General features: G+C 37.6%; 1 protein-coding gene across 1 annotated transcript in view; it reads left to right on the plus strand.

Moving 5' to 3' along the window:
* Window positions 1-10,976, plus strand: part of YWHAQ (tyrosine 3-monooxygenase/tryptophan 5-monooxygenase activation protein theta) — a 30,262-nt gene extending 19,286 nt beyond the window's left edge. Inside the window, exons 3-6 of the mRNA XM_033125221.1 lie at window positions 5,093-5,216; window positions 7,045-7,208; window positions 7,859-7,954; window positions 9,910-10,976. Of these exons, the coding sequence (XP_032981112.1) occupies window positions 5,093-5,216; window positions 7,045-7,208; window positions 7,859-7,954; window positions 9,910-9,969 (444 nt within the window). The 3' untranslated portion in view covers window positions 9,970-10,976. The remainder of the gene's footprint in view (window positions 1-5,092; window positions 5,217-7,044; window positions 7,209-7,858; window positions 7,955-9,909) is intronic.
* The last annotated feature ends 1,867 nt before the right edge of the window (window positions 10,977-12,843 follow it).

Consider the following 12,843-nt stretch of genomic DNA (forward strand, 5'->3'; position numbering starts at 1 on the left):
AGAAATAACTCTTCTGATTCCTTAACAAAGTAGTTATTTCCTTGGTTACGCTCCCAAAGGACTTTTGTAGATACCTTTGACCCACCCAGTGTTTCCGAACAGGTGTGAGGAGGGCAGCGCTGACATTGCGTGGACAGAGGTTGATGGCGCTGCTCATCCCTTAATGCGTAGGCAGTGCAGCTGCTATTTAGGCAGAAAACTTGTTTGCGTTTACCTGAAGCCAAACCTAATGTTGTTTTATATTTAAACACAAAGTTTTTTTTCATGGTTTTAATGCATATAAAATTAACCAGGAATGCAACTCTACCATGTAAAAATCAAGGGAACATTGTACTTGAATAGCCAGCTGGTCAGGCTATTCATGAGAGTTGGACAGACCGTGCAAGTCTGTATTTGAAGGTTCTTGACATTCATGGTGATTCTTAAGGGCAAACATCTGACTATAATGTTTTATACTTTAGATATTGGGCATTTACATATTGAAATACATACTGTTTTATTACAAATTACTTTTATTCATATCTTAATTAGGCCATTGATGTATATTTTTAAATTGTGTATAAATGTATTGTTACCTACTAATTTCAGTTTAGGGTAGTTCAGTTATAAATTATTACTTATAAAAGGGGTTATCTTTAATGATAATTGAATAGCAGAGAAGGGGAGCAAAGGTTTTAAAAAGTGAAAACTCTGAAAGGTCAATATTGTTACTAAAGTTACTTTGATTTTTTTTTTGGCATTAATGCAATTAATATGTACAATTGGTTGTCTAAATTAGTATCTGTTCATTTGACACATAGGTGACTTTTTATTAAAAAAGGAAAAGAAAAAGAAATTCAAAGAAAGAACTGCTCCTAGTAATATATGGCATCACCTGTAGTCTTCTCCTAAAGTGACCTGTATAATAACTTACATTCTTTCTTCTGACTTTGCTCATGGTTTGAGTTTTTTTGGTTTAGGATGTTCTCAGTTATTAGTCCATCTTGTAATTTTGGGTAGGGTGTATACTGACTTCTTCACAAATTTCTCGGGTTCTCAAAAAGGAACGCATTACTTGATTCTACCCCTCAATTGGGTAACTGTCAGTGTTGGATGGAGCCCCAATCTTAGCTCTCCAAACCTCCCGGGATAGTAAAATTTGCTGGTTAAAAAGTTGGAACAGGGATCGCTTGTTTAATTGACAACAATAACGTATAGGAGAAATTAGTGGGGGTATTTTTAACTATATAAATGTTAAAACTGATTCCCTTCCTCTCTTCTGACATTTTTACCAATAACCTTATATGGAAAGATTTTCTTATTCAGGGAGCCACTTGTCATTTTGGTTTTTTTCTCTGATGTGTATTGAGTGTTTTTATAATTTTATTTTTTTTACAAAAAATTGTACACCTAGGTAATATACCTTAAGTATTCATCACCTTTATTCTCTTTAGTATTAATAATTAATAACTGACATTGATAATACCTGATACAGCCATGATCATTTCAGTAAGACATGAAGCAGAATTCATTGTCTTTTAATTGGGCTAAAATTTACATCTTTACTACTCGTAGCCTGTAGAAAGACGCAGTGATTCTGTACCTGTTGTTTCCTTCACAGAGAGCTAGTGGCATCTGACAAAAGCACCATGCTACCTGGCTGAAACTCCAGGATGGAGGTGATGCACGAGTCACTTTATAAAAGCCAGCACTGTAAAGCGTACGTAATGGCTGTATGCAAACTAGTCATCAAAGTTCATAATTTTAGAAAGGAAAGTTTACAGTTCGCTTATGAGTGCTGTGTAATTACTAATGCAGTAGCTGCTGAGCAGCACCCCGAATCCTTGGAAGGCCAGTGTGCCTGTGAGGAAGACAGTCCTGGTGGCCTCGGAGGGATTCGTGACATTTTTCTCCTCACCTCAAGACCTCATTCTGTCAGACTTTCTCTGCCTCTGCCACCACATTTCTACCATATTTAATCACAAAGTACTGGGCCTCAAAGGTACCAAGTAGCTTTTTTTGTGACTATAAAAAATGTCTTCAACAGAGCTGACACTTTTTTGGAGATCCTCTGTGGGATCTCATCTTAACTGACCGATTCACTTTGGGAGAACAAGAAAAGTGAGGCTCTTCATTTTATATTACAGTTCCTTAGAATGGGTACTGGTAGAGGTGGTGGTTCCCACAGTATAAATAGTGTGTTTGCATTATTCGATCCTACTCAGAATCCACAGTTTTGTTTTGATTTTTAAGATAGTGATTAATGTGAGTCAGTTTGAGATTTAAAAACATGGGAACACCCCCCCACCCCCTCTCCGGTTCAAGCCGTTCTTTCTCAGTCTAGGTGTGTAGGACCCAGCTCCCTGGCCCACGCTGCTATTAATGAGCCTTGTGCTACCCCAGGCTGAGGCAGTCGGTCGCCGGTCATCGGCAGTTCACGGCAGCTCTTACGGGCTGCTGGCCGCTCACACTGGCCACCAGCCGCTCATGGTGGCACATGGTAGCCCACAGCAGCTCACGGCAGCCCAGCTCCAGGGAGAGCCGTTGTTCACAATTTTAGCTGTAGAGGGCGCAGCTCACTGGCCCATGTGGGAATTGAACTGGTGACCTCAGCGTTGGGAGCACTGCGCTCCAACCACCTGAGCCACCCGGCGGGCCCTACAGGTGAACTTATTGTGGCAGTCTCACTATATGTAAAAATGGTATTAAAGAAAAAAAAGTAGTATGATTTTCTAAGATTCTGGGAAAGACTTTTACCAGTTCATTTTAATAAATAACTACTGAAATTGTATTGATGGTGTTAAGCAGAAGAAATAATTACAGTCTGATCCTTCAATGATGAAGTATGGTGGCGTAGAGGTGACATTTGCTTTCACAGTTGCCTTTAGCGTTTGGGTGTAGCCCGTAATGGCATCTACTGCTGTATTTGTGGTCCAGCAACTTCACAGGCTTAGCCACAATTTTGATACTTGCTAGCTTAAATAATGTATAAAGTTCTGGGGCTTCATTTTGTAATGTTACTGTAATATTAACTTTAACTTCCCTGAGCTCTGGGCCCTTTTAAAATACACTTTTGTAACCTAAACATTTTTCTAAAGATTAAATTTAAGGATTTAAAACATATAAAAAATGTTTTTCTGTTTATTTCCTTTAAAATAACTTACGGGTGTAATCATTGCATTTTGTTTAGGCCATTTTAATTCAGATAAACAAGTTCTTGAGTTGGAACTGCATTTTCTAAACTTTATCTGTAAACAACCTTCCTTTTACTTCTTCAGGAATAGATTTATTTGAATTTAGAACAGTTTTACTGGGTTATTCTCCAAACTTCCCAAATTTGTATCATTGTTTGCATTTTTATATAACATTACTGATAATATCTGTGGCATTTTCCCAAAATTCAGACATGGTCATGTCTGTTCCTTGCTTAAATTTTTTCACTAATTTCACTCTGGCACCGCAGCAGAAGAGTGGGAACACCTGGCTGGTTAATCGTCACTAGCAGTCACTGAGCATTTAACATGTGACACTATTCTATGCCTTTATATCTGTTTATTGTTTTTACTAGTATCTTAGATTTTCTATGAGAATTTTATTCTACTTCGTAATATTTTTTAAATTCAAATATTACTTTTGGTTTTTAAATTACTTAGCATCAAGTAAAATTGATAGTCCCATAAGATATCTATCATATTTGTCTTTTGTGACTCTGTACTTCCAGGCACACCTTGTGCAAATACCTCAGTTTGAGAAGCACCAGCTAATTGGATCAAGTGCACATTTCTTTGTAGGTAGTGGGGGCTAAAAGACATACTTAAATATTAACGCAATTTAAAAAAATAATTCAGCAGACAAGACTGTCAAAATTGCTATGTAAGGGGCCGGCCCTGTGGCTCAGGCAGTTAGAGAGCTCCATGCTCTTAACTCCAAAGGCTGCCGGTTTGATTCCCACATGGGCCAGTGGGCTCTCAACCACAAGGTTGCCAGTTCAATTCCTTGACTCCCGCAAAGGATGGTGGGCAGCGCCCCCTGCAACTAAAATTGAACACGGCACCTTGAGCTGAGCTGCCGCTGAGCTCCCGATGGCGATGGCTTGGTTGGAGCGCGGGCTCTCAACTACAGGGTTGGCAGTTCGATTCCTTGAGTCCCTCAAGGGATGGTGGACTACGCCCCCTGCAACTAACAACGGCAACTGGACCTGGAGCTAAGCTGTGCCCTCCACAACTAAGACTGAAAGGACAACAACTTGAAGCTGAACGGCACCCTCCACAACTAAGATTGACAGGACAACAACTTGACTTGGAAAAAGGTCCTGGAAGTACACACTGTTCCCCAATAAAGTCCTGTTCCCCTTCCCCAATAAAATCTTTAAAAAAAAAAAATTCTACGTAAGTTTCTAGACCACTTCCTGTGGATGCCTGTACTTAACCTTGTTTTGGGTGGGCGCTGGTCTGTAAAGGACACTGCGTAGCTCTGCTCTGGGCCATGGTGACTGACTGGTTCTGGGATGATACTCTTCATACTTGTCGTAAACGTTTTGTTTCCTCTCCCTAAAACGGTTGCACACCCTCGTTTTCTAATAGCTGCATTCCTGCTGTACTTTCTTGACAAGTCAAATGTCCCATCCCCAGGGAAGCCTGTTAACCAGTGGCTGTCTCCAGCTGAGTCAGATACTCCTCTCAGTGCTTCCATAGCCCCTTGTTCACATATCTCTTAACGCCTGGTATACAGTTCATGGTGTACTTAACCTCTTTTCTTATTAGACTGTGAGCTCTTTGAGAGAGCAAGGACTTTATCTCGTATCAGATACAGTGCCTGGCACCTAGCAAGTATCAGGAAATGCTTGCTGAATGAATGGATGAGTGAACAGGCAAGCTCTTTCTAATTAGCGTTTGGTATAATCCAGTTTTACCATTAGAAACTGACTTGCTGTGAGCCAAAGCATTCAGCTAGTGGCAACCAACTAACCCCCTGCTTTCAACCCATGCTTCAGGTCCAGGGTGGTGTGGTATAGAGTTACTGTGATAGTTAATGATTCAACTGTATGTCATTGTGAGTTCTTGACTGGAGTAGCCTCTTATTAGTGCCTAATGGTTTATCTTATTTCTTTCAGGAATTGTTGGATAAGTATTTAATAGCCAACGCAACTAATCCAGAGAGTAAGGTCTTCTATCTGAAAATGAAGGGAGACTACTTCCGGTACCTTGCTGAAGTTGCATGTGGTGATGATCGAAAACGTAAGTATATTTAGTTTATGGTAAAGGTGAAATGTAAAAAAAAAAGGGAGGATAAAATGGACACTGTGACAATAGTTTCTATGTGGTTTGTAGGCCCTTTATAACTTTAAAAGACATTTTGGACTCTGTATCAGGAAAATTAATAATGTTACCTTACGTTCTTAAAAATGAAAATAATAGTCATGAATTTACCTTATGTGCCTGTAACAGGATATTGTACTATTTTTGGTTGACATGTTAATTTTTTAACTACTACTTATTTGAAGGATCATAACATAGGCTACTAGGACAGGTGAAATGAGAGTGTTATTACTGGTATATAGTTTGTCATAAAAAACATAGATATGGAACAAAGACTAGCTGAATTGCCTAGCTTGATTGCTAAAAAAATCAAAGTAAATTTATTATTAGTGAACTCCATCTCCTGGAGAATTGGTAGCTGGTTATAATAGAGATCCTTTTAGATTTTGTGTATGTGCCTGCTACCAAATTTATCAAGCAAACTCTGGGTAGAGGTATTACTTAATTCTTTATTTTTTTCCAGTAAGTATTATTCGGTTTTTAATTTGTCCCAACCAAAAAGAATGTATACCCGTACAAATAGTTACTATAGTCTTCTCCCCCCACAGAGAAAGTGAGACACTTTTACCATCCAATATCAGTGTAATTGTAGACACAGAGAGAAAACTGTTACACCCTGCTGAACAAAATCTATATACTACACTTACTGTGTTATTGATGTATAATTTCTTTTACCATAAAAATAAGCAAAACTGAACGTGACCAATACTTGCACAGAACTGAACATTTAGACATCAGCAAGTCAAAGGGATGTCTTTGGGAGATTGGGACATATCCCCTTAATCTGATTTCAGTCTTTCTGGCTATTGGCGTTTTCTAGTCCCGTGCATAGAATACTCTATAATGGTCTGAAATTTATAGAATAGTGTCTATTTACAGCCTAGGAGCTGAGACAACTTTACTATCTACTCATTGTAGAGCTTCTGTAAGTGCCAGACAGCCAGAGCTCCTTAGCATGTAGGGCTAAACCAGCCAGGTTAGATCAATAAATGTACCATTTCAGAGGAAGGAAAATGTATACATTTGGGTCACAAAGGGATAATTTAATTTCTGTTAGGTAAGCATTTCCAAAGCTGTAATGGGCTAGTGGCCTCATTCAGAACACCTACCTTTTTCAAAACGTGGATATAATCAGATTTGTGTTGGTAATACTTGCTGAACTGTTTTTTCAGGAAGGTGACATTTTTATTAGGCCAGTAATCAAACTCTGGTCAGAGCAGATTTTGTACTATATGTTGGCACTTTTATATTACCTTTCACATAAGACATCTTGATACCAAACATTGGTATTGTTTCTACAAATAAGTCACAAAAATAGAATTGAGTGGTGGTGATCTTTATAAAATAGTTTCATTATTTTGAGAAGGGGTATTGTGGCCAGTTCTCCAGCTTTATCAAGATATTGGCAAATATCAGTCAAATTATTTTTAATTGCTGCATTTCCAAGTAATAGACATGAAAGAAGAAAATTGTTTTAGCCCCAGAGATGGAAAATCTGACATACTATCTCAGGGTTTTGTTTTTTTTTTTTAAATTAAACTGATTATAAGCCAGCAACATTATAAACTAGTTTTTAAATACCCAATACAATGTTTTCGGTTTACTACTGTGGTTTTAAAAGAAGGCTACAGAGAAAAATCTGGTTCTACTAAGAGCTAGTAGCATCATATGTTAAAGGTGTTAATATGCTGTATACTGGATGGATATTTCAGTATCCTGTTTTTTTGTTTCATTTTTGCCTTCACAGAAACAATAGATAATTCCCAAGGAGCTTACCAAGAGGCTTTTGATATAAGCAAGAAAGAGATGCAACCCACACACCCAATTCGTCTGGGGCTGGCTCTTAACTTTTCTGTATTTTACTATGAGATCCTTAATAACCCAGAGCTTGCCTGCACACTGGCTAAAACGGTAAGAGGTGTGTCTAGAAATACCCTCTTTAGCAAATGTTATTTGAGGTGTTAATTTCTAGGTATTTTACTTGGCTATCCACAGGGATGATTTCTACTATTTCTTTGGATATATCCTTTTTCTTACCGTCATGACCATCTATCACTACCCCTTTCAACACCTTGCTCTCTCCCAACTGTGGTTATAAGCAATAATGTCTGTCTAAAGAGCATAATGGTCAGAGTAATCAAAGAAGTATGAAAGAAATGTAAAGGATTGGAAAGTTAGGCTTGCCAGGTTTGGTCATTAGCATACATGCATTTCTCAAAGGGTATCAAAAAGGGAGAGTACGGAGGGGATTTTGCAAATAAATACTAGTTTTTACTGGTAAGAAGTATGTTAGGCATAGCTACTGAGCTGTGTGTCCTGTGAGAGAATTAAGAAATGCTTGTTTACTGATTGAATACGTACAGCTTAATAAGTTTCAAGTCATACTCATAAGTTTTAAACTGAGAACCTAAGGAAATGATGCCACTAAGTTTTGTTTTTTTAATTGATAATAGAACATAAAGTGAATGTTTACCTATTTTGTAAAAATGCTTTCTATTTGTAGACTCACCAGTTTGTGTTGATGCAAATGTTGTTTACCGTGGATATTAATATTTTGCCAGGCTTTTGATGAGGCCATTGCCGAACTTGATACACTGAATGAAGACTCTTACAAAGACAGCACCCTCATCATGCAGTTGCTTAGAGACAACCTAACAGTGAGTTGTTCGTTCCTTTATTTCCTTTTCAGCAATAAAAGTACTTATATTTTATTTTGGGCTCCCTATCTCTTGGGGCAGTTATATAACAGCTGCTGTTTCTCTTAGAAAATGAGACTATAGATCCATAAGGAAAAGGATTAATTAGTATTTTGTGTAGGACAATTATCTTTTCATAGGCTGGTTTTCAGTTGAATAGGCGTTTTATCAAACCTTCCTGAGAAGGTGCTAAGATTGCAGGAACTCAAAATCAATTAACATCATTGACTGTTTCAGTGGGATGACGATCGATGTTAATAAATTTGTTAAGATGGAGGATTTATGTAATTTCATCGTTTGGGTAAAGTAGCTGTAGCAAGGTAGGGAACTAACTGTAGGTCTCTAAGCTTTCCTAAAGTCATGTGAAGTGCTTTACTATACTATTGTACCTGTACATGATGTTCTGTAGGCATTTATTAGAGGGAGTAAACCTGCACCTCAGCTTACTCCACCTCTGCTTCTAGGCCCAAACCCCGGTTTTGTTTTGTTTTATGAGTTTCTTCTTTCTTTCATTTTTCTCCCTACTTGTTGGACAGGTAGATGATGAAAGAAAAAGTAATGGAGAAAAGAATACAGGTTGAGCTTTACTTAGCTTCTTTTATAGATTCAAGTAAATTTGATACATCAAAATCTTAGATAAAATGTGGAAGAAGGGAACACATTTATTAATATAAATGTAGTTCTCCTGGCCCCTCAGTTGGGTGCTTTCGCTAGATAGGACTTTTTTTTTTTTTTTTTTTTTTTTTTTAGCACCATATCTGTTCAACTTAGCTGAACAGGAAAATTATGAAGACACTTCATTCCTGGCCGTTAGAAATCCCTGCAGTTGTGAGGTAACAATAGTAGAATAATCAGCATAGATCTAGCTTTTATAGGAGAAAAGTAAACAGCGATTATGCCTCTTCCCAGATATACCATGGTGCTATCTATAGTTTAACTGGTTTTGTTTTGTTTTCTCGCGTATGGAGACGGTTCTTCAGGGAGATACATGCAGAGAGTACCAAAAAAATATATACATATTTTTAAGAAAGGAAAAAAACTGTATTGAAATTGTAATAATATATACCGGTAACAAAAGATGAATACAAGTGATGTGTATCCATTTTTGTTGTCACCCCCAGTGTGTGTTCATGTGTGTGTATATGTATTAGTATCTTAAAGATTATATAAGATGCCAGCTTTTCTGAAATTCCAAGTAGTGTCTTGGTGTTGGTCTAGTAGAAATCCATTCTGTGAGCTATTGATTATAGTCAGTAATATTGACTATTCCCTCTTCACATCATTATTCCATGTCAAAGTCAGTTTTATTTATTTTAGCATCCTACCTAACTCACGAACATGTGTTACATGTGTATCTTCATGCACACGTGTTGCTTCCCTATAACTTACATCATACACTCCTGTTTAATCCTTTGCAGCAACACAAAGTTAGCTGACTTCTTTTTCTTTTAATATATGATAGCTTTTCACATATTTGAAAACAATTATGACGACTGTGGTTTCTCCCGCCCCCAAAATTTATTTTGTCTTATTAATCTCAAATTATATTTTAGTAGTGCTTTCACAAAGAGCTTTGGGCAGCTTGGAATAGAAACAGCAGTAAATTCTAAGGATTTTACCTTGTTTTTTTCCTGAAATTATAGTACTTATAAAGAGTAAGCTTTAAAAATGTGTGTCCTGTCACTTTGAAAATGCAAACAGTGTGTCATGAGTCACTTTGTAAATGTATGGTGAATAGTCCACAGGGATACACTGGGGAAGAGTTGACTGATGGTGATTGGGTTGAGAAATACTACTTCTAGTCTTAGTAATCTATTGTTTGAATAATTGCTCTCAGAATTACATTTTAACGTAACAGCAGTACTTGCTATAATTGTCTAATCTAGAAATAGTAACTTAATATGCTTTTTCCCTAGTTATGGACATCAGACAGCGCAGGAGAAGAATGTGATGCGGCAGAAGGGGCAGAAAACTAACTGCACACGGGGCGCCATCCTTCTTCCCTCAAGAAACCTTTTCACACACCTCCATTCCTTATTCCATTTGGATTTCCTATAGCAAAGAAACCCATTCATGTGTATGGAATCAAACGTTTATAGTCTTTTCACACTGCAGCTTTGGGAAAACTCCATTCCTTGATTTGTGTTTGTCTTGGCCTTCCTGGTGTGCAGTTACTGCTGTAGAAAAGTATTAATAGCTTCATTTCATATAAACAGAAGTAACTTCCAAACACTTATGTAGAGGACTAAAAATGTAATCTGAACCAGTTCTGCAAGTGACTGTGTTTTGTATTACTGTGAAGATATGAAAATGTAGTTAATTACAATTTAAAGAGTGTCCTACATAATTTCTTAATTTCTACATTCCCTCCCTTACTTTTCTTTGGGGGTTTCCTTTCAGTAAACAATTTTTTCTTGTTCTTAATGTATTTTTTTTTGGGGGGGGTAGGAGTCCAGGAGTATTAGACTGAATGGAAAAGCATTTGACATTTCTGGGCTGGGGGTCACAGATTGAAACGCCTCCTGTATCATATATGATGGAGGTCTTGTGTGTGTGTCACAACAGGGAACTTCCTTATTCACTCTTCATTTGCTGCTGTTTCAGTTGACAACTTCCCTTCCCAATAAAAATTCACTTACACCTCCTGCCTTTGTAGTTCTGGTATTCACTTTACTATGTAATAGAAGTAGCATGTTGCTCCCAGAATACAAGCATTGCTTTTGGCAAATTACAGTGCATGTCATTTCTTAATACACTAGAAAGGGGATATAAGTCCAAGTCTCAAACTTTAGTACTTTTCCATGCAGATTGTGCACATGTGAGAGGGTGTCCAGTTTGTCTAGTGATTGTTACTTAGAAAGTTGGACCACTATTGTGTGTTGCTAATCATTGACTGTAGTCCCAAAAAAAGCCTTGTGAAAATGTTATGCCCTATGTAACAGCAGAGTAACATAAAATAAAATTACATTTTATAAACCATTTACTATGGCTTTGTAACAATTGCATACTCATATTTTAAGGGACAGGTGAATTTGCTACTTTCTGAAGTTTATTGGGACTTCCCTTTTATGTAAAATTAGTAGTGATACCCTATTTCTGCATTGTGATATCCTTGTATTGGGAGGCCTGGAAATGTATAAACTGGACTACATTTCTTAGAGTTAGTGTTTTATCCATAGATCAGTTTTGTGGGCCATCTCTTCCTCAGATGTAAATGATACCCAGTTAAGTGTTACATGGAATAAAATGGACATTTTAAAACTAGAAAAGTTAATTACGTGATTGTGAATGCTTTGGCTGGTGTTAGAATCATTAGAATTACGCTTCAGTGGATATTCAAACAAAATATCAGTGTAAGAATACCTCACTTGTTTAGTTTTCAAATAATTCCCTTTATAAACATTCAGTTGTACCATTAGTGAGTTCCAAATAATTTTAGTTTTTTATCATCACAATGCCCGTTACACTAACCTGTCTTAAGTATTAGCCTGAGAATTTATTTTAAAGTCAAAAGATAACCTGAAAAAATAAGCTGTGTGAGATTATCCTTTATCTCCTAAAATGTGACTTTGAAACAAAGTTTCATCTGTACTTGATTTGTTTTCCTGAGGGGAAATGAAAAGAGAATTGAATGGGATTTGGGGAAATAGTCATTTAAGTAAGATTAGTAGGACTGTGGTCCTCAAAAATCTAAATCAGGAAGACTACCTTTTAAATAAAAATTGCAGTAACCATGGGAAGAACATGGTGAATTAGGAGAAAAAATTACCACGTCTTAACAATAAAATGGTTAAGTACTGAATCAAGTAATCATTGTGAGTTACACCAAAGTAGCTTCTTAAAGAGCAGATTATTCTCATCTTTTAGTCACAAATTTAAAAGCTCCTAGCCTTAGGAGAAATCATCATCTTTAAAAGGGTGCCCAGCCTGTCGTATCTCCTTATGACCCTCTGAGTTCTCGGCCACCTTGCACTAGATGTAGAGGATATATATGGAACACTGCTGAGAACTTGATGGGAGAGAGGACACCTTTCCTCAGGGGAAAAGGGGGTAAGTAAACTTTGGGGGTGGAAGGAGGGGTCAAAGCCATATTTGAGCTTTTAACTTTTTAAATTACTTTCGGAGATCAGAATTGTTAAATGTTACGTCTATTTTGTAGTAGAACTTATTTGGCAGTTTTTCCTTTAAAATGTCATTTATGTTTTAATAAAATAATTGGGGTGGGGATTACATTCTAACACTATTTAAATAGAAGCATTAGGGATTTCTGTACCAACATACTGTACATTCATTATGATTTGATTTTAGATTGGGAAAGAACACTACATTTTTTTTTGGACAGGATTGATAGAATGCACTCATGTCTGGGACATAAATATTTATCAATAAAGACTTAAAAATCATACCCCATGGGCCGGCCCGGTGTTTCAGGCAGTTAGAGCTCCATGCTCCTAACTCCGAAGGTTGCGGGTTCAATTCCCACATGGGCCAGTGGGCTCTCAACCACAAGGTTGCCAGTTCAATTCCTCGACTCCCGCAAGGGATGGTGGGCAGCACCCCCCTGCAACTAAGATTGAACACGGCACCTTGAGCTGAGCTGTCACTGAGTTCCGAGATGGCTCAGTTGGTTGGAGCGCATCCTCTCAGCCACAAGGTTGCTGGTTCGACTCCCACTAGGGATGGTGGGCTGCACCCCCTGCAATTAGCAATGGCAACTGGACCTGGAGCTGAGCTGCGCCCTCCACAACTAAGACTGAAAGGACAACAACTTGAAGCTGAACGGCACCCTCCACAACTAAGATTGAAAGGACAACAACTTGACTTGGAAAAAAGTCCTGGAAGTACACACT

This window comes from Rhinolophus ferrumequinum, chromosome 13, assembly GCF_004115265.2.
Source record: "Rhinolophus ferrumequinum isolate MPI-CBG mRhiFer1 chromosome 13, mRhiFer1_v1.p, whole genome shotgun sequence".
NCBI classification, from domain to species: Eukaryota; Metazoa; Chordata; class Mammalia; order Chiroptera; family Rhinolophidae; genus Rhinolophus; species Rhinolophus ferrumequinum.